This window comes from Bos grunniens, chromosome 15 (genome assembly GCF_055505025.1).
Source record: "Bos grunniens cultivar Pamir isolate PY7600 chromosome 15, Bosgru_T2T1.0, whole genome shotgun sequence".
Lineage (NCBI taxonomy): Eukaryota > Metazoa > Chordata > Mammalia > Artiodactyla > Bovidae > Bos > Bos grunniens.
This window is the reverse complement of record NC_141179.1, coordinates 36,887,914-36,914,922: the sequence shown is the minus strand read 5'-3', so window position 1 is coordinate 36,914,922 and position 27,009 is coordinate 36,887,914. Positions and strand designations below refer to the sequence as shown.

At 37.4% G+C, this 27,009-nt stretch overlaps 1 protein-coding gene across 50 annotated transcripts in view; it reads right to left on the bottom strand.

Moving 5' to 3' along the window:
• The window catches only part of SOX6 (SRY-box transcription factor 6), a 719,879-nt gene that overhangs the window by 201,686 nt on the left and 491,184 nt on the right, over positions 1-27,009 (bottom strand). For all 50 annotated transcript variants that reach the window (XM_086339827.1, XM_086339833.1, XM_086339855.1 and 47 more), the window contains 2 exons: positions 25,907-26,079; positions 23,043-23,111 (listed from right to left, as the gene is read on the bottom strand). In XM_086339827.1, coding sequence (XP_086195953.1) covers positions 23,043-23,111; positions 25,907-26,079 — 242 coding nt within the window. The remainder of the gene's footprint in view (positions 1-23,042; positions 23,112-25,906; positions 26,080-27,009) is intronic.

Sequence of the window (27,009 nt, the reverse complement as noted above, 5' to 3'; positions counted from 1 at the left end):
CAGTTCTTATGTTAGTTACTTTTATAATTTATGCTTGCTTACCCTCCACCTACTAGAATATAAACTCAGCAGGGCAGTAACATTTATAGACTGCAATATCAAAAAGACTAGAAAATTGCAAGAAACATAACAAGTGCTTTATGATAAAATTAAGCATAATGAGAAGTGTGCTTTAACATGAATACATTGGAATGAATGAGTAGAGTGGAGTGGATGGGGACAGACCAAAGGTGAGGAAACAATTTAAGACCACGTTGCTGCAATGTGGACTTGAGCTGATGATAACTTTTGAACCATGTTAGTAACAATGAGAATGGAAAACAGAAGACAAATATGAGACATTTGCAAATAAATTGGACTAGAAATGGCAATTCTATGATGCGTGGAGGAAATGCAGGGATCAAGTGTGACTTAAAGTGATGATGATATTTTATAAGAACAGGAAATATAAAAAGACTGACAACAAGCATAATGAAAAAATGCTCAATATCACTAGTCATTAGAGAAATGCAAATCAAAGTCACAATGAGACATAACCTCACACCTGTTAGAATGGCCATCACCAAAAAGACAAGAGATAACAAAGGCTATGAGGATGTAGATAAAGGGGAACCCTTGCACACTGTTGATAGGAGTGTAAACTAGTACAGACATCATGGAAAGCAGTATGAAGGATTCCCCCAAAATTAAAAACCGAACAACCACATGATTCAGCAACGCCTCTTCAGAGAATATATTCAGAGGAAACAAAACATTAACTTGATATCTGCACTCCCATGTTCATAACAGCATTATTTACAATATTTACATTAGCAATATTTACATTATTTACAATAGTCAAGACAATAGCTGGAAACAACCTATGTCCATCAATGGAAGCATAGATATTGAAGTTGTGGTATATATACAATGGAATATTATTCAGTCATAAAAAATAAGGAAAGCCTCCCATTTGGAACAATATGGATGGAACTTGAGGGCATTAAGCTAAGTGAAATAAGTCAGACTAAGGAAGACAAATACTGCATGATTTCACTCCTATGTGGAATCTAAAAAAAAAAAACTTGTAGAAAAAGAGATCAGATTTGTGGTTATCAAAAGGAGGAGTGAGGGCAGGGGGAATTGGAGGGGAAAAAAAAAAAGAACAAGAAATAAGCAAAAGAAAAATAGAAAAATAAGTACTAGGAATATAATATACAATATGACTATAGAGGAACCAGAGATCAAATTGCCAACATCCACTGGATCATTGAAAAAGCAAGAGAGTTCCAGAAAAAAACATCTATTTCTGCTTTACTGACTATGCCAAAGCCTTTGACTGTGTGGATCACAATAAACTGTGGAAGATTCTGAAAGAGATGGGGATACCAGACCATCTGACCTGTCTCTTGAGAAACCTGTATGCAGGTCAGGAAGCAACAGTTAGAACTGGACATGGAACAACAGACTGGTTCCAAACAGGAAAAGGAGTATGTCAAGGCTGTATATTGTCACCCTGCTTATTTAACTTCTATGCAGAGTACATCATGAGAAACGCTGGGCTGGAAGAAGCACAAGCTGGAATCAAGATTGCTGGGAGAAATATCAATAACCTCAGATATGCAGACGATACCACCCTTAGGGCAGAAAGTGAAGAGGAACTAAAAAGCCTCTTGATGAAAGTGAAGGAGAAGAGTGAAAAAGATGGCTTAAAGCTCAACATTCAGAAAACGAAGATCATGGCATCTGGTCCCATCACTTCATGGGAAATAGATGGGGAAACAATGGAAACAGTGTCAGACTTTATTTTGGGGGGCTCCAAAATCACCGCAGCTGGTGACTGCAGCCATGAAATTAAGAGATGCTTATTCCTTGGAAGGAAAGTTATGACCAACCTAGATAGCTTTTAAATATAAAAGCAGAGACATTACTTTGCCAACAAAGGTCCATCTAGTCAAGGCCATGGTTTTTCCAATAGTCGTGTATAGATGGGAGAGTTGGATGGTGAAGAAAGCTGAGCACCAAAGAACTGATGCTTTTGAACTGTGGTGTTAGAGAAGACTCTTGAGAGTCCCTTGGACTGCAAGGAGATCCAACCAGTCCATCCTAAAGGAGATCAGTCCTGGGTGTTCATTGGAAGGACTGATGTTGAAGCTGAAACTCCAATACTTTGGCCACTTCATGCAAAGAGTTGACTCATTGGAAAAGACCCTGATGCTGGGAAGGATTGGGGGCAAGAGGAGAAGGGGATGACAGAGGATGAGATGGCTGGATGGCATCACCAACTCGATGGACATGGGTTTGGGTAGACTCCGGGAGTTGGTGATGGACAGGGAGGCCTGGCATGCTGCAATTCATGGGGTCGCAGAGTTGGACATGACTGAGCGACTGAACTGAACTGGTGACTATAGTTAACACTGCTATACAATATGTATGAAAATTGTTAAGAGAGCAAATCCCAAGAGACCTCATCACAAGGAAAACAATTTTTCTTTTTCTTTTTCTTTTAATGTACCTATATCAGATAATGGGTGAACTAAACTTATTGAAGTAATCATTTCACAATATATGTAAGTCAACCTATTATGCTGTACACTTTGAGCTTATATAGTGATGAATAAAAATTATATCTCAATAAAACTGGGCAAAAAAGAGAAGCAGATTTAGGTAAAAATGATACTGATTATTCATTTTGGATAAACGTAAACAAAAAAGGGAAAGAAAATTTAATCTAATTAATTCATGTCAGAAATAAGGAGGCTAAAATTTTCTTTGACACTCATTTCTGAAGATCCTACTCTTTTTCATATTCAAATACACTCCAAATCTGGAACGAAGAGGGTTAGTCATTAGTTTAAGTGGTTTGGTATGTGCTACTTCTACTAAAACACGGCTTCTTATGGAAAGCACAGTACATACTTCTGGGTAGCAACGAAAGATGCTAAGGAAAAGTACCTTGGAGGAAATGGCTTTTACTTTTTTCTTCTCTAAGTCACATAGTCACCATTTCACACTCTAAGTGAATAAACCACCCCAATCTCCTTGAGAGTTAAACCATGATAGCTGTACACAGGGCTCAGACACTTTCAGGAGTTATCTCTACACCAGCAGAAATAACCATGCAGGTGGAAACTATGTTTGTTCAAGCACAACCACAATGACATGAAAATTCTGATTCACTCATGAAAGCCACTTTGATAATCAAATACAATCAAAAGACTTGTCTGTCAGCTATCCATCATTACAAATAAAATCAACAGTTTTCTCACCTTTTCTGCTGTGTCTGTCATGTATGGTAGAAAGCTGCTTCTGCGGAATGATAATGTTGTATGCCTGACTTTGTGCCAGCAAAGGCACCATATTTGAGGATTTTCTGATTTTCCTATATTAAAAATTCAAAATGCAGATTTCTAATAATGTCATTAGGGGTATATTTTAAAATAACTTGATTGTAGATATTCTGCAACCATGTCATTTTTTATTTCAGAGATCCACTTTTACATTATTATTGAAACATAGAAGTTTGGAGTTGGGAAAAACCTTCGTTTACAGATAAGGCATTTGAGGCTCCAGGGATTAACTGATTTGCCAAAGGTCATTCAGCAAATTATTGGTGATCATCAAGAAAATCTAGGTCATTTTTTTCGTTCTAAAATAACTCACAAGGCAAATCTGGCCAAAGGGTCTCAATATTCAAGTTAGTGTTTTCATTGGATGTAAGTTCACCTCACATTTCTAAACTCCTTTTTTGTAAACAACTTGAATAATTGGTGTGTCTTATTTTAAAAACATACAAAATAGATAAATAAGAAGGTGATTATAGTTTGTGTTTAAGTACTTTCACCTTTATAAAACATTATAAAACAGTTGCCACATAAATACATTTAAATGTTTATTTATAGATCATTACCAACTGAAAAAGATACCAAGCTTGAGAGGAAAAGTACAGAAATTTAAAGATCAGTGGTCAAAAATTAAGATAAAGGGCCAATGAGGACTCTAATACAATTCCAAACCAGGAAATAATCCAGTTTACAAAACCTCTTTAAGAAAATATGGAAAGTCTAAGTATAGATATATCTGTAACCTCCTATATATGCCTGTTTATCAATATGGATTTTTCCCCCCAGATACCAGAGTCCAGAAATTGAGACAAACTAATCATAGTTTGAAACACCCACAGAAAATGTCAAAATAAAGATCCCCTCCACATTTTAAGCAATTATTGTCTAAAGAAAAGGTTTACAGTGTTGCCAAGGATGCTGCTTAGAAAATAGTTTAAATTCCTTCCACTTGAGAGAAAAAGGATCCAAAGTATATTAGCCTCTCCCCTCCCCCTCTATTGAATTAATATTCCATGATATACACCACTGCTGATGGGGGCACCTCTTTTCAATGAGCAGAGATCAGTAAATGGCTACTTCACAAAGAATAAAAATATAATTTGTAATTTAAAGTGTGTTTATTTATTTTTTTAAGTGGTATATCCATGTTAATAAACCTTGCTTAGGGAAAAAATAAAATAGTTGCTAAGCCATGGTGAGTAATTAGCCTTTTAGCATCCCCTTTCTTCAAGAATGCTTCCTCCTGAGCTGGTTCTTTTAAATAGCTCCAGTCCTGGCTGCCTTTGTTGGGCTTGAAAATTGTTCACATATGAGAGAAATTAAGCTCTCATTTAACAGAGACACATGCCTGTCAAGACCAGAGGAACAAAGACTAGTCCCTGGGGCCCATTCAGCTCCCAGAGGCTGCCACTCATTCTGTTAGCAATGCTTACCCTTTATATAGAATGTGTATAAAACCCAATAAATCATTTCATCTGCTGTGCTTAAAACACGAGCACGCTGACCATTTTTCAAAGTGTTTTCTCTTATACAACTTCACAGCTAGTTAGTTAAATTTTTAAAAAAGTAAAGTCTTCTTTTAATTTTTTTTTCAGAATGTAGTTAAGACTTTCTTGGCCAAAAAGGTAATGAGAATGTTCCCAAACACTGTCAGCATAAATGAAGAGGCATTGTCTCCTTAGATTTCTTCCCAGATATCTTTGCTTCATTTTACAGTTAATAATTAGAACACCCATTTTATGAATTACCAGTGCATCACCCAGTTGCTTTTCAACCCAGATTCAGGAGCTAGGTCTGGCAAAAATGAAACTGTTAGGGACCAGAATGGGACAGACTTGCTCTTCTATTTAAACTCAATATATTTTGTCCCTTCACAAACACACAGCCAACATGAGTTCTTTCAGGGTGGAGATTAAGACTACTACTGAACAGCCAGCCCTTTTTACTGGGAAAGTGAAACAGTCTTTTTATAAACCAAACCAAAATACTCCCTCATACAATCTCATTTCCAAAGAAAATATGATCTTCAAGCTTTCTTAAGGAGAAAAGACAATGTTAGCTTTTTCACAGAAATCTTCTCTGTATTGTCCCTCACCTCATTCTCTCACCTACTCCTCCCGCTGAGGGAAAATATGGAGTCTACGGTGAAAGACTAAAGACAAGACTTTAAAAGCCTTCCAGTTTGGAGCGACTCATCCAAAATAGGGCAAAAGGCTGCAGACAAAATGAGTATCAGTCCATATTAATAAAATAAATACTGAACTAAAAATTAAAATGATTGTTTAACCTGACTAGGTTGCATGTAGAGCAAACTTACCAAAGATTTACTCTAGCAATGTTAATCTTTCCACAGAAACTCTGGGAGTTCTAGGGCTGACAGCTTCAATTCCCAACATGCTATGAAACCCCAAATAAGAAGAAGCTGGTAGCACAAGGAACGTCACCCTGATCCACAGGGGGAGAAAAAGCAGATCTGGATTTGATAAGTAAAACCAGATCTACACAATGGTTATATGGTAAAGCCCTGCAATTAATGGAGACCATAAACAGTTCAAGAAGCTGGCACGGCAGTGGTTTCTCCAGAATAGGCTTCACTCATATCCAGTTAGATATTAATCAAATGTACAACTGGCATAAGTGCTCTGTGCAAAAACAGATAAACTGTACATATGCTTTAGTATAAAAGAAAAAAAGGGAGACATAGAAGTGTATCAGATGCTTTTACATTCATATTTATGCATCATTCCTGAATGATTTATCATTTTTAAAATAATAAATTATTTTCATTTTTAAACCGCAAATCACATCCTGCAGGCCTTAGCAGATGCAGACGTCAGACTATGGTAGTACAACAAAATTAATTAAATAACCCTTGAAAAAAGAAAACAAAGTTTATTTATAAAAAATGACATTAAGGTGAACTGCCTAATAAGAACATGGATTTGCTTAAATAAAACATTATATGGTTCTGTTTTAGATTCATCCCTAAAGCCCTGAAAGATATTAGAATTTTAGTGAGTAATTACCCTATTTACTTCAAACAAAATGGGAGGAAATCGGAAAACCATATTAAACTACCACACATCAGAAATGAAATTCTCTCATTCTTTATCTTGCAACCCAATGAATAAATTGTAGTTGGAAAATTTATTGGGACTGGGAGATAAAACCTAACAAGCCAGAAATGAGGAAATGGCCAAAAGAATAGCCACATCAACATTATGCTTCAAGCAGTAAACCCACTCCCAGGAAGCATAACCAAGAAGTCTCCCCTTCACAGCTTAATTGTTTTCAGACAGTCAGCCACACTGGGCACCACCCCCACAGTTAGACAAAGTTCTAACTACTTAACACATCTCCTTTCAAATGAAAATGCAACACTTGGGGTAAAAACAAGAGAGACTAGGAAAAGGTGTTATATGCTATACACGCCACTGACATAATACTTCTCTAGGATATGCTGTAATTTCCTGCAATTAATATGTTAGCAAAGCTATAAGGATTTTTTCCTTAAAATTATAATATTTCACTTACAACACTAAAATTAAGTTTGTGTCACCCTTTCCATTATACAACTCTAATGCCAGGAGTTTGTCATTGGCTGCAGAAATGTGTTTGGTGTGGCCTGAAAGCAGGCATTTACAGGCCCTCTTCCTAAATGTGTTTCTCTAAAAATCCCCCTTAGCCATTATTTCATGTGGCAGGAATTACAAGCCATCACAAAACTCCACAAAGGAAACATGAATTTGACCTCATAATTCAAAACCTTTCAATGGTTTAAAATGCAAACATTCCTAAGTGGACATGGCTTATGCTCTGGCCAAACCTGACATTTGCCTGAAAGCTTTGCAGCAGAGACTACTTACTGCTTGCCATGTTTTAAGAACCAGAGTTAATTTCCACTATCTAGAATCACAGGAGGTCAGAGTCAGGAAGAATTTTAGGAATAATTTTGTGCAATGATCCTTATCCTAAATGTATGGAAATGAGAATCGATGTAGAAGAGTAGTTTGCCAGAGGTAGTCATTACAAGCAGACCAAAGACTAGGGGTGGCCATCCTGAGGCCAAACCTGTGCTTCTTTCTGCCATTCTATGCTTCCCTAATCCTACTCTGTTTCTCAGCAGGGACTGTCTTCAACAGAAGGGAGAAGAAAAAGTTTCGGTGAGAGTAGATCAATAATTATCTCCACATCTTCTCTTTCCCTAGACTTGAAATCGTGGCCTATCTGAGCTATAGGGAACAAACAAATCTATGGAATTAATTCAGTAACATAGGCAAAGTTGGGAAAATTAGCAAGAGATGGAGCAGGCATAGAGGCAAAGACAGTAAAATAGCCTGAAAGCACTGGAAAGATCTATATTTGTGTATTTTTTTTCAGCTATATAGATACCTGGTTGTTTTTTGATTAACTGAGCGCTCTATGAAAGAAACCAGAAATGTTCTAACAGTCAAGTTGTAAGACTTGATTATCTATTTGGTGAACACAATCTATTGAGGTGATCACAAAGGATAGATATCTCCTCCTTTTCTGTTACCTGTATTTTTAAAGTAAAATAATAATAAAGTTAATTATAAAAGCAATGTATCCTTTTGCAATCTTTTTTAAAATGCCTATTTTTATGTAGCCAAGATTGTGCTGTATTTAGATTATTATGTTCTAGGGTTTTTTCCGCCATCTAATATTATGTTGAAAGCATTATCCTAAATCATTAAAAATTACTTGTCAGTATCATTATTAATAGTCTATAACAGCTGATCACATGAACATACCATAATAAATTTAATAATTTTCCTAATATTGAAAACAAGGGTCTTTCAATGTATATTTACATTTTTAAACTGATTTTCTTATACAAAAGCAATGTGTTAGAAAAAAAATTAAACTAATCTAAAACAATAAAATAGTTTATACTTCTGCTACACAAGTCATTTGCCTTTGTAATCTTAATGACTTGAGGTATACTGTGTATCACCAATCTGGCTTTCCATAGTCAAGGAATTGTTGAGAATGAAAGACACTGTATTTTATTGAGAATGAAAGATACTGTATTGATATGGGGCTGTGGACCTGCACATAGGGCATGGAATGCACCTTAAAATGGAATCCATGAAAGGGCCCTGTCAGAGACCAGCGCATGTGACAGTACACAATAGAATGAAACCAGATAATCTTAACAGAAAACAGCTGTTGTGTGGAGGCCAATTTCAAAAGCACAACTTCATGTTCATTCGCCCGGGTGTCCACGCTCCCATCACACATAGTCCAGCCACAGGCTGGAAGTCCTCCAGGAGTAGACTGTACGCTCCCATCACACATAGTCCAGCCACAGGCTGGAAGTCCTCCAGGAGTAGACTGTACGCTCCCATCACACATAGCCCAGCCACAGGCTGGAAGTCCTCCAGGAGTAGACTGTACGCTCCCATCACACATAGCCCAGCCACAGGCTGGAAGTCCTCCAGGAGTAGACTGTACGCTCCCATCACACATAGCCCAGCCACAGGCTGGAAGTCCTCCAGGAGTAGACTGTACGCTCCCATCACACATAGCCCAGCCACAGGCTGGAAGTCCTCCAGGAGTAGACTGTACGCTCCCATCACACATAGCCCAGCCACAGGCTGGAAGTCCTCCAGGAGTAGACTGTACGCTCCCATCACACATAGCCCAGCCACAGGCTGGAAGTCCTCCAGGAGTAGACTGTACGCTCCCATCACACATAGCCCAGCCACAGGCTGGAAGTCCTCCAGGAGTAGACTGTACGCTCCCATCACACATAGCCCAGCCACAGGCTGGAAGTCCTCCAGGAGTAGACTGTACGCTCCCATCACACATAGCCCAGCCACAGGCTGGAAGTCCTCCAGGAGTAGACTGTACGCTCCCATCACACATAGCCCAGCCACAGGCTGGAAGTCCTCCAGGAGTAGACTGTACGCTCCCATCACACATAGCCCAGCCACAGGCTGGAAGTCCTCCAGGAGTAGACTGTACGCTCCCATCACACATAGCCCAGCCACAGGCTGGAAGTCCTCCAGGAGTAGACTGCATGTTTGCTCTATCACTGGTCTAGCTGATCGTCTAAGACTGTCCTCCAGCTAGAACCCAGTATTTCACTTTTGCATGCTCCTCTCCACTTTTCCAAAGACAAATATCAGGTCATCTAACAGTTTCTCCTCTCCATCTAATCTTCAAACACAAAATTTAGAAATTTGAGTCTGCATAAAGCATTGCAAAGAATTACACAGAATACAGTGGAGAGGAAACTTGGAACTAGGTTTTCTTTCCCTTGAACCTCTGTTATTCATCACTAAGGAAGGTAATAGCTTCCAACTCATGTGCGCTTTCTTCTTCTCCATCACCTTCTGCATCTAAGCTCATTCTTCTACCACTATAACCATGTTGATTCTTTCAAACTCCAGCTTCCAGATACTAAGCTGCTTATCTAGAAGCTATCATAACCAGACCACCTTACCTGTTTCCTGAGAAACCTGTGCATGGGTCAAGAAGCAACAGGTTGAATTGGACATGGATATACTGACTGGTTCAAGATTAGGGAAGGAGTAAGACAAGGCTGTATATTGTCACCCTGCTTATTTAAGTTCTATGCAGAGTAGATCATGTGAAATGCCATGGTTGGATGACTCACAAGCTGGAATCAAGATTTCTAGGAGAAATATCAATAACCTTAGATAGGCAGATGATACCACCCTTATGGCAGAAAGTGAAGAGAAACTAAAGAGCCTCTTGATGAAAGTGAAAGAGGAGAGTAAAAAAGCTGGCTTAAAACTCAACATTCAAAAAACAAAGATCATGGCATCTGGTTCCATCACTTCATGGCAAATAGGTGAAGAAACAATGGAAATAGTGACAGGCTTTATTTTCTTGGGTCCCCAAATCACTGCAGATGGTGACTGCAGCCATGAAATTAAAAGACACTCGCTCCTAGGATGGAAAGCTATGACAAACCTAGATAGCATAATAACAAAAACAGACATGTCACTTTGCCAGTAAAGATCCTTATAGTCAAAGCTATTTTTTTTCTAGTAGTCATGTATGGATTTGCAAGTTGGACCATAAAGAAGGCTGAGCACTGAAGACTTGATGCTTTAAAACTGTGGTTCTGGAGAAGACTCCAAGAGAGTTCCTTGGTTGCAAGGCAATCAAACTAGTCAATCCTAAAGAAAATCAACCCTGAATATTCATTGGAAAGACTGATGGTCAAGCTCCAATAGTTTAGCCACCTGATGGGAAGAGCTGACTCACTGGAAAAGACCCTGATGCTGGGAAAGACTGGAGACAAAAGGAGAAAGAGAAGGCAGAGGATGAAATAGTTAGATAGCATCACTGACTCAATGGACATAGTTTGAGCAAAATCCAGGAGATAGTGGAGGACAGAGGAACCTGGAATGCCGCAGTCTAAGGGGTTGTAGAGAGTCAGACACTACTGAGTGACTGAATAACAACATCATAATGTTCACGATTTTCAGTGAAATGCAAGTCTGGAGGAAGAAGAGACTGACAGCCACAGAGGGTGGGACAGGGTCCTTTAAAACAAACAAATACCTGAACCAGCAGCTAGAGATCCTTCTTTCCCAGAAGTTTCAGTCCTCTTATTGCCTTCTTAGACACCATTCAGTGACATTAATCCTAAAGTGCCCTGTATTTAACTATATATAAATTAACAAAAGACTTCTGCCAAATCCAGCTTTAAAAATGCCAAACTAAGACTTACATCTTTTATTAAATAACAATACAAAAGTTAACGCTTTTCTGTTTGGGAAACCGGTTCTTGACATCATCACAACTTTTGAAAGGGAACAAAAGTTCTTAGGGAATCAAAAGTAAAATCAGTTTTATTGGGGTTTTCCCCTCTTTTCCTGTTAATAATACAACTAAAGGATGAATAAGGAAGAGCCAACATTTGAGAGGCTGGGAAATGAATGATTTCCAGCATTGGAACAAGCATGGCCTGTTAGAGTTTTTTAAGACAGTATGTTCACCTCGTCAACATGTTCAAGCAGCAGAGTCAGCCTAGCTGAGAGCTCTTTCCAGCTGCACTAATCTCAGCCACTGTAGAAACTCATCTGTAGACACTTTAAGATAAAAATCTTCCACTGAAAAATATTTAACAAAAGTCATGACTATGACCTGACTGGGGATGAACTTTACTCTTTATTCTGATTTGTGAATTCCTTAACTTTCATTGTTTAATGCTACAACTTTAACATTTTCTTAATAGATTGGGTGGCAGCTAAAATGAATTCAGTGTCTCACACTGAGACATTACATCTTTTGCATCGTTTATTTTCTTTTGTTTTGAACATGTAAAAATATCTGACTCTAACATTAAAAACTTTGAGTGGGAGTTACCTTATGTGAATTAAAAATGGTTATGTCAGTATATCCTTTAAAATTTAAAAGATATTTCTCTGTGCTATATCAAGTGTCACACAGTATATCAATTTTTATTTCCCATCTCTCAAGTCTGGTATGCATACTGTTTAACTTCTTAAATTCTAAGTACAGACATAATTCACAAAAGCTGGGCAAATGCTTGACTTACAGGAGATGGCATACATAAGATTTATATGAACAACTTTATTTTAAACAAGCAGGACTTTCGCATTTTGTGCTGCTACATCACTAACTTCATCTGTGTATTAAGAAAAAAAAAGCTATAAAATAAATTGAAAAGGTTCATTTACTATCCCACAAGCACTACTGATCTAATAGAAAAGCCCATTTTAGTGTGAAAAGTAAGAATTTGACTCTAATTTCTAGAATAAAATGCCACATTCCTTTTTAGACACTCTCCAGGCAGTTCTACCTAATTCTTGGTCAACCATTTCTGAGTACCTGATAAACCTTAGTCTCTTCTTACTGACAATTAAAATAGTTCTCATTTGGCAGTCAGAGAAAATTGTTGTCCTTTCTTATGCTCGAGACTGCCCTGGTGATACTAATTGATTACAGTGCTTGCACATTGATTATCCTATATTCACATCACTAATTTGTGGGTTCTAAATATGCATATGTATGTAAATATAAACATGTTAAACATGTAGTCACAAAATATGTACATGTGTGTTTCACTGTTAGGGATTCTGAAATTATTCCTATAGCTCATACAACAATGATGATAGTGATAGATAAAATGCCTTGAGCACTTAGGAGAGTTTTTTTTAATGATCTCTAATCCCACAGCTACTGCTGCTACTGCTGCTGCTGCTAAGTCGCTTCAGTCATGTCCAACTCTGTGCGACTCCGTAGACAGCAGCCCACCAGGCTCCCCTGTCCCTGGCATTCTCCAGGCAAGAACACTGGAGTGGGTTGCCATTTCCTTCTCCAATGCATGAAAGTGAAAAGTGAAAGTGAAGTCACTCAGTCGTGTCCAACTCTTAGTGACCCCATGGGCTGCAGCCTACCAGGCTCCTCTGTCCATGGGATTTTCCAGGCAAGAGTACTGGAGTGGGGTGCCATTGCCTTCTCCATTTGTTATAGCTAGTAAGTAGCAAAACATGTTACAGAACTAATAAGTAGTAGAACTGGAATTTAAATCTTGATTTATTTGTCCCTAATACTCGTGCTGGTTCTAGATTACATACACTCTCAAACAATGCATTTTATTCTTTCTACCTTCTATTTATATGTAGAAATTCAGCTTAAAAGTACACTCAGATTCATACATTCCTCATATATATCATATTAGCCAATTTCACAGAAAAAATAATTTTAAACCACTGTCACTCACTGCTCACTTTCAACACTGCAGAAGATTGCTATAAAAACAAGTACTAACATTAAATGTGACTGAGCCTCAGCATAGAGACCTATCACTTTTAAGCCCCTAGAAAGTATTGGGTCAGCCAAAAATGCATTTGGATCTGTAGAATTTTTTTGCCAACTCAAAAATTGTACCATTAACTAAGACATTTATATTTAAATACCAAAAGAATTGGCAAGGGTGGGATGATTTGGGAGAATGGCATTGAAACATGTATAATATTATATGTGAAACGAATTGCCAGTCCAGGTTCGATGCACGATACAGGATGCTCGGGGCTGGTGCACTGGGATGACCCAGAGGGATGGTATGGGGAGGGAGGTGGGAGAGGGGTTCAGGATGGGGAACACGTGTACACCCTGGCAGATTCATATTGATGTATGGCAAAACCAATACAATATTGTAAAGTAATTAGCCTCCAATTAAAATAAATAAATTTATATTAAATATATATGAATAAAAAAAAGGAAAAAAAAGAAGCTAACACAACACTGTAGCTCAGTTAAACTCCAAATAAATCAATTTTTAAAATTAAAAAAAAAAAAAAGAATTGGGCTTCCCAGGTGGCACTAGTGGTAAAGAAGTGAAGTGAAGTGAAGTGAAAGTTGCTCAGTCGTCCATGGCCTATACAGTCCACAGAATTCTCCAGGCCAGAATACTGGAGTGGGTAGCCTTTCCCTTCTCCAGGGCATCTTCCCAACCCATGGATCGAACCCAGGTCTCCCACATTGCAGACGGATTCTTTACCAGCTGAGCCACAAACCTGCCTGCTAATGCAAGAGACTTAAGAGATTTGGGTTTGATCCTTGGGTCGGGAAGATCCCCTAGAGGAGGGCATGGCAACCCACTCCAGTGTTCTTGCCTGGAGAATCCCATGGACAGAGAAGCCTGGCGGGCTACAGTCCATAGCACTGCACAGAGTTGGACATGACTGAAGCAACTTAGCATGCACACACCAAAAGAATCACTCAGCCATAAGTATATTTCATACCATGTTACAAAAAGATTCCAATTTTGTTCTTTTTATCTCTTTCTTTGTGAGGAGGCAGCCAGAGTTGTACTAGTTCTGAGATATAAACTGATTCTAATGGCCAATCTTCTTCTTCCTCTTTTTTTTTTTCTATTTAAGGATAAAGAGACTGTAATGAGATTTTAGATGTTAGGTATTATTATCCACATTTTACAAACTGGGAAACTCAAATGCACTAAGATTTTCATATCACAAAAAAGGCAAATTGAGATACAACCTGGAATGATGGAAATAGCGCTAGTCTAGAAGTCAAAGACAGCTGGCTTCCACTCATGACTCTGACAACATGCAGACTTTTAAGCCTGGACGAGTTGTCTATACCTCAGCTCCCTTGTATACAGTAAAGGATTTGCACTAGAGAAAGAGTGCCAAAGAAATTTCAAAGAAAAACAGAAGTGGGAACTTAACATATATTTGGGAACTTTTTATTTTACCAACTAAAATTACTGGAAAACAAAGAAATGAAGCACACCCTATCTATTATCACCTGTGCTTCATAAAAGGAAAGGGCATTTTAATTCCAAAAAAAAGTAGAAAAAAAACATAAACTTAGGGTTATTTTTCTGTATAGCTTAACAGTAAACTCACTATATTGTTGTCCAATAGGAATAGGTGCCCACCCTACCCCTGATCAGTGAGTGAGAGCCATGGGGACCACTGGAGCATGTGTCCAAGTTTAACATTCTGTGAAAGCAGAAGAATGGAAGCCAGACATCTGACATCTCTCAGGGTAGTGCTCCGGCAATATTGTCTTAAAATTCCATCGTTAAAGAACTGTCTTTATAACCTTTGCCATATCCAAGTACCCAATTATTACTTACTTACAGTTTTATTTAAATTGACTTCTTTTTTTGCTTAAATACATTTCAAAAGCACTACCTCAAATAGAAAACCAATAGGAAATTCAATAGAAAATCACTTGTCATAAGTAAATGATAATGTAACAATAAAAATAAAAGTTTTACTTTAATTCTAAGCACTATTGTCCCCCAAAGCTCCAAGACTTAAGATGATCTCTCTCGCCTACAAAGAGAGAGATTAGCACAACCTGAAAAGGGCTTAAAGTGTACTAACACTAAACTGAGCCCTCAATGTAATCAGGGAGATCAAGGGAAAAAGAGAAAAGAGCTGTTTTTTCCCTGGGGAACTGATTCAATGTTATGTAATGTCATATGCTGGCACCACCTGGATCATCCGCCCACTGGGCTCCATACCCTCCTGCTCCTTAAGAGGTAATGCACTCTCGCACTCTTCTTTAATCCCAAAGAAGCAGAGGCTTTGGCTTCCTTGAATTTTCCCTGATTTGAGAAGGAGCTGGGAGTAAAGTCTGAGAGATAAGCAGAAGTAGATAAGATACAAAAGGGAGAGTCTAGAGAGAGTTCAGGAAACTGAAGAATAGTGTGCATGGAAAGCATTGAGATTCACCATCAGGCTCTGGTCAGCTGAATGATATCTTTGCCATAAGAAAATAGGTAGCAAGCTGATTAATAATTCTATATAGCAGCTAAAAGAATCTGGTTCGGTATAACCTCTTTTTATTTCTAGATCCACTCCAACTTTAACCATCTAGCATGATTAACTCACGCAAAGTTTCTAATCCACAATAAGAATTTATACTTTTATCTAAGGCCATTGCTATTCATGAATTATAGCAGCTTTACCTATTCTTTATAATTCAGAAACTTCATTATTAAAATGTTAGAAGCGGGCTATAGAGCATCTATCATTACTTAAAAAGTTAATTCGATTACATAAAAGAAATAATTAGATTTGCATTTTTATCTTGGATTTAAACTTTCAAAGATCACAGCAGCCTGCCCATGGGCAATTAAAAACAGCATACAGCAGAGAAATGGAGAGAGGGTCTGTTTTTCCTGGCTAATTCACGATTGAAGATAGAATTACAAAATATTTTAAGGGTTTGCTGAAAATGGGGGCTAATCCTAGACTTCTAAGCTTTGTTTAGAACTCTCATTTCATTGCGAGAGTATCAGATACACATACAATGCTAATAGAAGTATCGAGTTACTTGCAATGGGTTTATTTAGTCCTGTTCAGAGGCTGTTGAAAGGAGATCCCTTACCTGATCAATAACACCCAAAAAAGGACTATTTGCTAGAGCCAAAACAGGAGCAGTGTAATTGCTTTTTGTTTACCAATGCTAAATACAATTAACAAAGAGATACAACATATACAACATAAAACAGAGGAACTACGTGAGATTGCAGCGTTCCTCACTTTCCTCAGTCTTCCTGCCGTCTGTTCAGCCAATTCCAAAAGACAATAAATGCAAGGTCCAGCTCTTAAAATTAGAGGTCAATTAGATACTAAATGATGAAGCATATCTTCAAATATATATCTATTATTATTATCCTGGCAAAAAATTAATTAACCAGGTCATGCAGGCCATGAAGGCTAATGTACAAAGTAATTATTTCTGATCTTTAGACAACTACTTCACATAAAAAGGTAGTCCTTATTCTGCTCAGCAGATACCTGAAATGCCTGTAGTTAATCATATTGAAGGAAACAAGAGGCAAGGTTTATCTCCTTAAAAGGTGAGAGTACATCTCAAGTTATTCTGTTTAATGGTTTAAGAACAACCACCTCTCTACTCATAATATTAATACGTCTACTGGTTATGTAGGAAGAAAGGAGAACACAATTTAATGGCACTCCACCACATGACAAAGACACAGACGCACAAAATATGCAAACAGCACAGATGAGTATATTATAATCAAAATAGAAAACACTACATATGAAAAATACTCACATACTCCTAAAGAATAGAGTGACGCTTCAGTGGAGAGACAAACACTTGGTTGTGTAAATAAGCAGCATGTATAATCAGAGCATTTAAAAGAGAAGTTTTCAGATAACAGAAAGTATCTGCAAAGCAGCAGCAATGGCATTAGTTCAGGCCTTCCACGGACTGAGTTCATCATCTAATTCATGTATTAAATGGTGACAGAAAGACAATGAATATTGTATATTAATCAGGCTAAGTTGCTTCAGTCATGTCTGAAACATGTCTGGAAACGCTTCAGTTATTTCCTTCTACAGGGGATCTTCTCAACCCAGGGATCAAATCTGTGTCTTTTATCTCTCCTGCATTGGCAAGCAGATTCTTTACTACCAGCACTGCCTGGGAAGCCCATATATTAATCATAATGATTAACAAATAACCACAGATTTCAAGTTTCACAATTTTACCCCCAACGGTATTTATGTATTAGTTAGCTGAATCACTGGCTCTGGCCCAGGAAGCCAAATGCCAAATAAAATCTCAACCAACCAGTCCCTTCTTAAGAGACCACTGCTGACAGGTCAGTGATGTGAGGAGAGGACACTGTCTATACAGTGCACAACACAACCACTTGAATTAACTCTAAAACTGAGGTCTAAAGAGACATGAATATATGGATCACACCGTTCAGGTCTGAAAAAAGAAAGTGTCTCATAGAGATATTTTAATAAAGTGAATTCTCTTGCAAAGATTAAGTTCTAGCAACAAAATGCTGTCATTAAATATGTTTCTACTGACATTCTATCAAAACCAAAAAATATGATATGTCCATGAAGAATATCTTCTCTAGATTGCAAAACCATGACATGGTCAAATGAGGTTAGATGAATAAATATATGGATGGATCAAGAAATCAAGAGTTATAAAATATTTTCTAGTTTGCATAGATTAGACTTATGTTTAATGACTGATTAAAATGTTGTAAATATGTGCTGATATATCCAATGGATTCAAAGTGAATTTTGTTTACTAGTCAATATAATTCATAAATAAAATGCTTCAAAAGACTGACTAAGCTACTATGGTGCAATGTGGGAGACAAGGAGAAAGAAATTACTGAAACAGTTATTTGGTCTTTGGAATTACAGCAAGAGCAATATTCCCAAATTCAAGGATTCATATTCCATGATCTGTTAGTTTTGCTTTCCACAAACTTGATAAAAACTGTGCTATTTCTGTCCATGCTAAGTTGCTTCAGTCATGTCCAACTCTTTGCAACCCTATGGACTATAGCCTGCCAGGCTCCTCTGTCCATAGGATTCTCCAGGCAAGAATACTGGAGTGGGTTGCCATGCTCTCCTCCAGGGGATCTTCCCTGCCCAACGATCAAACCTACGTCTCGTGTCTCCTGCACTGGCAGGTGAGTTCTTTACTACTAGCACACCTGAAAAGCCCCATTTCTGTCCCAGAAGTATCAAAAATATCTAACTTTTTGGGCTTCATATCCAGGGAATTATCCAGGAGAAATATCAATAACCTCAGATACGCAGATGACACCACCCTTGTGGCAGAAAGTGAAGAACTAAAGAGCCTCTTGATGAAAGTGAAAGAGAGTGAAAAAGTTGGCTTAAAGCTCAACATTCAGAAAACTAAGATCATGGCATCCAGTCCTATCACTGCATGACAAATAGATGGGGAAACAGTGGAAACAGTGGCTGACTTTATTTTGGGGGGCTCCAAAATCACTGCAGATGGTGATTGCAGCCATGAAATTAAAAGACGCTTACTCCTTGGAAGGAAAGTTATGGCCAACCTAGACAGCATATTCAAAAGCAGAGACATTACTTTGCCAACCAAGGTCCGTCTAGTCAAGGTTATGGTTTTTCCAGTGGTCATATATGGATGTGAGAGTTGGACTATAAAGAAAGCTGAGTGCCAAAGAATTGATGTTTTTGAACTGTGGTGTTGGAGAAGACTCTTGAGAGTCCCTTGGACTGCAAGGAGATCCAACCAGTCCATCCTAAAGGAGATCAGTCCTGGGTGTTCATTAGAAGGACTCATGTTGAAGCTGAAACTCCAATATTTTGGCCACCTGATGCAAAGAGCTGACTCAATTGAAAAGACCCTGATACTGGGAAAGATTGAGGGCAGGAGGAGAAGGGTATAACAGAGGATGAGATGGTTGGATGGCATCACCGACTCGACGGACGTGAGTTTGAGTGAACTCTGGGAGTTGGTGATGGACAGGGAGGCCTGGCGTGCTATGGTTCATGGGGTTGCAGAGAGTTGGACATGACTGAACAACTGATCTGATCTGATCTTATCCAGGAAATTACTGTGTAACAGATTAGAGGAATCACCATTTTCCTCAAAGCACAAACAGAGGGATTGGAATTCACTAAGCAAACAGCCTCCTAAAAGATCTGTTGATATTAAAGAATTTTAAAAATAATTAAAGTTATTAACCTGATTTTTTAAATGGTAAAAATTGACTCATCAAAAGTATAAAAACACTAGTTCATAAAATCATTCATTTTACAATTTCAGCATGGCTTAAAGACCATGCATGTGTGCTAAGTCACTTCAGTCGTGTCTGACTCTGTGTGACCCTATGGACTCTAGTCTGCCAGGCTCCTTTGTTCATGAAATTCTCCAGGCAAGAATACTGAAGCGGGCTGCCATGCCCTCCTCCAGGGGATCTTCCCGACCCATGAATGAAAACCGTGTCTCCTGGGTCTCCTGCATTGGCAGGCGGGTACTTTACCACTAGTGCCACCTGGGAAGTCCACATAATCTTAATAGTACATCTCTTTAAAAATTCAGTTATAATTCACCAAGATGAAATTACATTAAAATTATATTCAAGGAAAAAATACATAAATGAAATAATTTCTAACTACATATACAGAATATGTTTTGAATGACTGCAAATAAAAAAAAAAGCTCAAGGACTTTTTATAATACTATCTTAATCCTGCCTTTTCCTATCGCTAATGAAGAATTCTGCCTTTCAATGTGTGCAAATCATTCAGGTTTTCATTTGTTGCCATTATTGTAGACCCAGACGAGTTTGTGTGTGGTTGTTATAATAGGTTAGACACTTTCCTTTCTTTTTATTACAGCTTGCAAATTCCAAAGCAACAAGCACTAATTCAGAAGTCAGCATTCTGAACTAGAAGTAAAGAACAATCTTGAACATAATCACCTGATACTTAGGATCTATGGCCAATTGCCAAGGCTTAATCTTGCTGACCCTGTTAGGAAATAAGTTCTAGAATACAAGATTTTAAAAGAAGGGAAAAGGTCAAACTTGGGATCTCAAATTGTCACTGTATTCATTCAGTTTTAGAAGAGAAGTTAGGTTTTGTATTTATCTTATTTTAATCTCTGTTTTGTTTTGTTTTTAAAAGAGAGAATGTTTCTTCATGATAGAAAAATGGTTGAAGCATTCCTTAAATCTCATATTTTGCTCAAATTAAAATGAGTCCAACAAAAGTCTCTCTCTTAAGTTTGATCATGCTTATGGCTGGCCAAAAACCTTATGTGAAAATACAGTTAACCCATTTTCCTTCCAAAAAAATAACTAAAATTCTGAATATCAAATACGTGCTTTGTGTAAGAGATGAATATGTTTTGTGTAAGGAGTAAATGTTTTTCAGTATTTGAAAAATTCTTTGAATGGTCGTGTACTCGATTAGATAAACACTGACAAGATATGCAGTGAAGCAGTAGCTCAGGAGAGATTAAACTGTAATACAGATTATTGCCTCCTCTTTTTTTTTTAAATAAAATATGAATTCTTGTTACAAAGAATCCCATATTTCTAAAATTAATGTAACTATTTTGAATCTGTCTATGATTTTTATAGTTTATACTGCTGAGATCAAGGCCTGACAGGCTTCAATTTTTTAAAATTTAAACAATGAGAAATATGTATAAAATTTAAAGCAATTGAACTTCTATTAAAACACTAGGAAAACCAATTTTCTTGTCTTCTCAAATTGAACATTCTGACAAATAATATTTGAAGATTGTGTTCTAGTTTCCTGAAAAAGATTTCAACTCATACAGTTGTTATGACTATAAAATCATATGTAATCAATAAATGCCTATAATATTTCACAAAGATATCCTGAACTAATTTTGTTGCTATTCATCTGAGATCCTCAGTACCACAGGCACACATCAGTTAAGACATCAGTTAATGCAAACAACTTTGGACTAAGAAGTGAAATATATTCAAAACAAATAATGAAGTAGGTAATAAAGAGGTAGTAAAAACATTAATAATAAGTAACTGATATGAAACTCCAGTACTTTGGCCACCTCATGCGAACAGTTGACTCATTGGAAAAGACTCTGATGCTGGGAGGGATTGGAGGCAGGAGGAGAAGGGAATGACAGAGGATGAGATGGCTGGATGGCATCACTGACTCAATGGACGTGAGTTTCAGTGAACTCCGAGAGTTGGTGATGGACAGGGAGGCCTGGCGTGCTGCAATTCATGGGGTCGCAAAGAGTCGGACACGACTGAGCGACTGATCTGATCTGATATGAAAACATCTCAGGGAATTTCTCCCATTTCTGCTTTACAAATAGGAGAAACAGAGAGTACTCTAAACAATCAGGTTATTTAACACCTACCAAGTTCTTAGAGAGGGATCTAGAGAAAAATGTAGGAAGCCACAGGCTAAAAATCTTGACCTTAGCAGTGGGAGACACACTGGAGCAAGTGAACACCTGGACAGTTATTTAATTAAGGATCTCAGCATGAGTCATAAGATATCAGGATAAAAAATCATTCTAAGATTTAATTATAAAAGCTGACTGTCCAAAATGCCAGAGACATACTATCTATTATGTTTGGATTCATTATTTTGAATCATATAGACTTGAGTATGGAATACAGAATCAGAAGTAATTAAAACTAATTAAACTAATTAAAACTAATTAAAACAACAACAAACACTAGTTAAAACTTCCCAGTAAAGATGGACAAAGTGCCAAATTAGGTTACAAATACTTCTTCAGACACCAAATAAGTGTTTTAAATGCAGTGACTACTGCCCAGAACACTAAGTGTGACTACACAATGAAGCAAAGATCTAAATCATTGACTTTCATTGGTAAGGTGAAATAAGTTATAACTTTATGTAAATGATTTTTAAAAACATAGGAAGGTGTAATACTAATCCCAAGGAAAGGACTAATATAATTCAGAATATAGTGCCCCAACTAGGCTGAATAATATATCCCAGTATAGAAAATATCTACAACAACCAAGAGAAACCCAGAGGCTGTGGTGGGTACAGGTAACTCTGGGATCAGTATGCCTGAGGTTTAATCACCAGACAACCAGTTGCTTTCTCTAAGGCTGTTTAGAAGTCACACACTCACCTATGCGCATATCCAAAAATGGAGATCACTTCCCTTATCTATGTCAAATAGCTGTTAGTTGAATTAACTGTCAAATATCTAACGGAATAACAGAAACCAGAATTCTTTCTCAGGCCATTGTAATTATGATCTGTATTGTGTTACCCTGCCACACACACACAAAAAAAAAAGGAATAAAGAAAAAGAAATTTCTAAACTGTGTTACAATTACTCAAGAACAAGATTTTCTTCCTTTCTAGACTATAAGCTTCTTGAAGACAATTACTAATCTTTATATTCCTTTCAGCACCTAGCAGAAATGCAGTTAATATCTAAAAAGAACAAATTAATTATCACCAACCTTTTCTTAGATCATAAGATTCTTCTCATAGTTGGCCCAATCAGACATCCTAACAAGCAAATAAACTTAAGCTTCTACCCATGATACTATCAGACGGTAAAATACAGAGCAAGTAATTTTGTGGCAATAAAACTAGCACGAGTATGCCACCTTGGAAACCATTATGTTTTCACTAGGTTGTATTAGTCAAATGGCAGATGGTAAAAAAGGTAAGGTTTATCCTGCTTATGCATCACATCAGAAAAGAATGCTTAGGCTTCCACCAAGTCAATATTTCCTACATCCACTTATACAACTGTATACAACATCCTTGAATAAAAGCCCTATTGGTGCTGTTTATAGAGAAGGGTGCATTTGCAGCATTTTAAATTCCATTTTCAAGGAGGAAAGTATCTAAGTATGAGAGTAATAAATACACAGACCTGGATCTGTTGTTGCAGGAGATTAATTTTGTGCTGCTGTTGCAGAAGTTGCTGCTGTTGTCTTGCAATCTATCAGAAATAAAATTTCATTAAGTTAAAATGAAATGCTTACACCTTTGCCATTACCTGAGGTACATCTCCTGGTATTACAAGAAAGTTTTACTGTACTTCTAATACGAAAGAATTCCCATAAAATGAGAGAGGCAGAATCAGAAAGTTGGAGAGAAGGGAAATATTTCAAACAGGTGCCATCTCTCTGCTTACCCCTAAATCTTGACCTGTACATGAAAACTACCCACCTTGTATTACATTTGTGAGCAGTTCATCTATATCTGCACTGGTCATCTGGAAAGAATGGGAGTTTCAAAATCTGATCCTTGGAGAATAAAGACAGGAAAACTCTGGCTACATGTTTCTGAGGAGCTTAATTTGGATTTAAAAATTAAAATACATAAGCAAAGACATGAAAGAACTTTCTATTACTTATAATATGGCCTACTTTGGTGAGACCTTTTCTACTGTAATGATTTTTAGAACTGATAATGCTTACAAATATTGTCAAGGGAATGTCAAAAGAAAAAAAAAAACAGCAAAAAGCAAAAACTTTTATCTTTTTTTTGCTGATGTAGTGTGTAACATACAAAGCATTTTTTTTAAACAAACAAAATTTCATATTTATTCACATCTTTTTTTACTGTAATGTGTTAGTTTTATAGTACAGGATGCACATATAGTTTTGTATTCCCTTGCTTCATCCAACAAATTCAACAACTTAACATGTCATCTGGTCTATAAAAAAAAACATTAACTACTTAATGCAAGCCCCATTGAAGACTGAATCTTCCCCTCAGGAGAGCAAAGAACTTCTTTAGGATAATAGTGTTTACTATAAAACATGAGTTAGGTGTCAGGCTGCTTATTACCTCAAAATCTGAGCTGCTGGAGCTTGAAACCCATGGGAATGCCCCTTAGTGAGAACACACTCACTGCCAACCTAGGAAGCCAGAGAAAAAAATGCCCAGAAAGCTCTTAGGACAACTTGGTTTCATGATGCCTATAGGCAAGAGTTATTTCTTCCCTATTTCTTCTATTTCCAAAACATTCTAAAATGGACAGTGTTGGAAATGAGTGTGAATTGCCCCTCAGCTGTATACTTTCTGAGTCTTTTTGATATTTTAGCCTAGAGTAGAGGGAAATACCCAAATTACATTCCTTTCAGCAGAAGATGACAAATAGCAGTCTGCCCCCAAATATGGCTTAATGGTTTCTGGTGGTGACTGGTTCATACTAGAAGTCATGATAAAGCTGCCCCTAACATAGGCTGCAGTTTCAGAAATGGGACCACTCCTCCCCAAAGCTTTATAAGCAAAATGGAAATAGTATTTAATCAGGTTGAAAAGGCTCACTCTGCTTACCACCATTCAAATCAGAAATGGACAACTCTGCAACTCTAGGTATACATGCTGGATCTCTGAATATTTATTTCCTCTTAGCAATCCAGTGAAACACCGCTAGACATCTAATATTGATGGTCCCTCCTAAATGATAAAGTGCTGCATAGAAACGCATCCAAAACACCACAGTGCAATTACTATCATCCACTCTAGACGTATGGGTTTGACACAGTGAAGTATGGCACATAAGCACCGTGTGGCTCAAATTCTGAATTTTATTTGCCAATCGGTTGAGCTACATGCTCGCTTCATTGAGCATGACAACCTAGTTTTAAGTGTCATTTAATTTTCATTTTGAAATATAATTACAAAGTGTTCACTGTAAGATATCACTCGTCTGCAAATGTGTCAAGATTAATTTGTGCTAGCTTATTCACAAGTGTCAATAGTTAATTACTGTGTCATCTCTGGATGGCTAAATGACATTCTAACTTCTGATTTTTTACAGTGTTCCTTTATGTTATTTTCCATTAGGGGCTGAGTCCATATTCCTACATGTGGGCAAATATTCAAGCATATAAAATACCAGACGTCACAACTCATTAAAATCAACAGAGCATATATTGCTCTATATACCCCTATAAAATACAGTTAACTGAAAAGATAATTCCAGTAATAATGTCAGATTCCTAAAAACTGCACATTAATTTGGATCTGTCTGATCTAAAGCATCAGGGACTACTCTATAGGATCCTTGTTGTTAGATTAATGTACTCTTATGAGACAGGAAAAACATTTGGGAAAGTGATTTATTTTTTAAAAGATACACACTTAAACTTTGCTATTTTTCTTCCTTCTCACTTCTAAATCAATGAAGTCAAATTCTTCCAGGAGCCATGTGTTAATTTGTTTTTAATGATTTACCTATGCTAAAAGAGAGTGACCATATAATTTATCAGCCTAGCCAGGACAACTTTCACAGGTGGAAGAGAGGAGTATTAATAATTACTCTGGAAAACAGACATTAATCAGAGCTATCCTGGAAAAACTGAGACATGTAGTCACCCTAGCTTGAACCAGTAAGTTGAAAGATTCTCAAAGTTTTTCTAGGCCAGGATCTTCTTTTACTGGATGAGAAAAGAAGTCCAGAGAGAAGCAATTTACTCATGGTTAAGCTACACTGGGGATATATGTGATACCTACATGAACAAGTATCCCTGAGTAATTAATCAAATGCAAATATTCTGGAAAATGTTATCATTTCAGTTATGACCCGTTGCTATTATGCCTTTCTTTGTCCTCCACATATCCCCTCAGTATTCTCAATGACCCTGGATTTCCAGAAGGCTTCTTTCTTTCCTTGTCTTTTTTTTAGGAAGGCTTATGACAAATAAACCAATCAATGTGATTACTCTCTGAGCTTGGCACATTCCACGTCTCCAGTTCATCAGCTCCTATTGCAGGGCTCACCTGTTCTTGCTGTTGGCGAGCAAGGTCCATTTGCTGCCGTTGTTTCTCAATTTGTGACGCTGCCAGTTTTTTCTGTTCATCATGCGCTGCCAGGAGCTGCTCCCGTAAACTGATCAGCTGGGTAATCATGGTAGAGAGCTGCCGTTCTTTTTCTGCCAGACTCTCAGGTGTACCTAAAAATGGAAGTGAAAAGATATCTCACAAGTTTGAGAAAATTCTGAATGAATTAGGGAAGTGAGTGGGTAGGCAGATTTAGAAAGGGACTACTCTAAGACACAAATATCTGGGACAATAACTGGAGGTCACTGTAAGTGCAAGAACTCTACGGAGAGCAATGGAATGAGCACTAGAGTTAGTCATTGCCCTGCCAACAAAAAGGACTGTTGCCAATAAAATACTCACTCTTCCCTCTTGTTCTTTAAAACAAAACAAAACAGAACAAACTACTCTGTTCTCTCCCTTTCACCACATTCCCCTTCCCTCTCCACCCAAATCTATCTTGTCAAGCTAGGAAACGTATGCTATTTAGTACCAAAGATTAGAAACTATAGGTTGTATTAATATTCTATAATCACCTCTACCCTCAATGACTAACAGAGAATTTAAGACATAGTAGGTACTTAATCAATGTTATTTCAGTACTTTTCTGATCACTGCCCGCATAAAATTTTTCTATCGTGCAAAGATCTATGTCTGAAGCTTAGAAGTCCGAGGTGTCTCTTGGCTATGGGACCAGGGACAGAAAGAGGAAAAAAATAAATAAATAAAACTGTCTTGCTTCAGGTGACAATGAAATTGATTTCTTTTTTCTCCTGTGAGGGGATCAAGCTAAAGTCCCCAGGTTCATCCTTAAAGGCAAAAATATTGCTTGGGGGGCTCACTCACCCCTTTGTCATTTGTCATTCTTCAAAGGGAAAAAACACATTCAAGGTTGAAAAGGTTGAAAAGGTTATGATGTCACTGCACACTTACAGTTTGTACTAATGGTGCTGAACAGTCTATTTATGGGCAAATTACACAGCTCTCCTAAGTAAAGGGTACAGAATCCTTTTGTGACTTGAAATTAGAGCATTTTACTGTAGCATAAGATGAGAATTTCAACC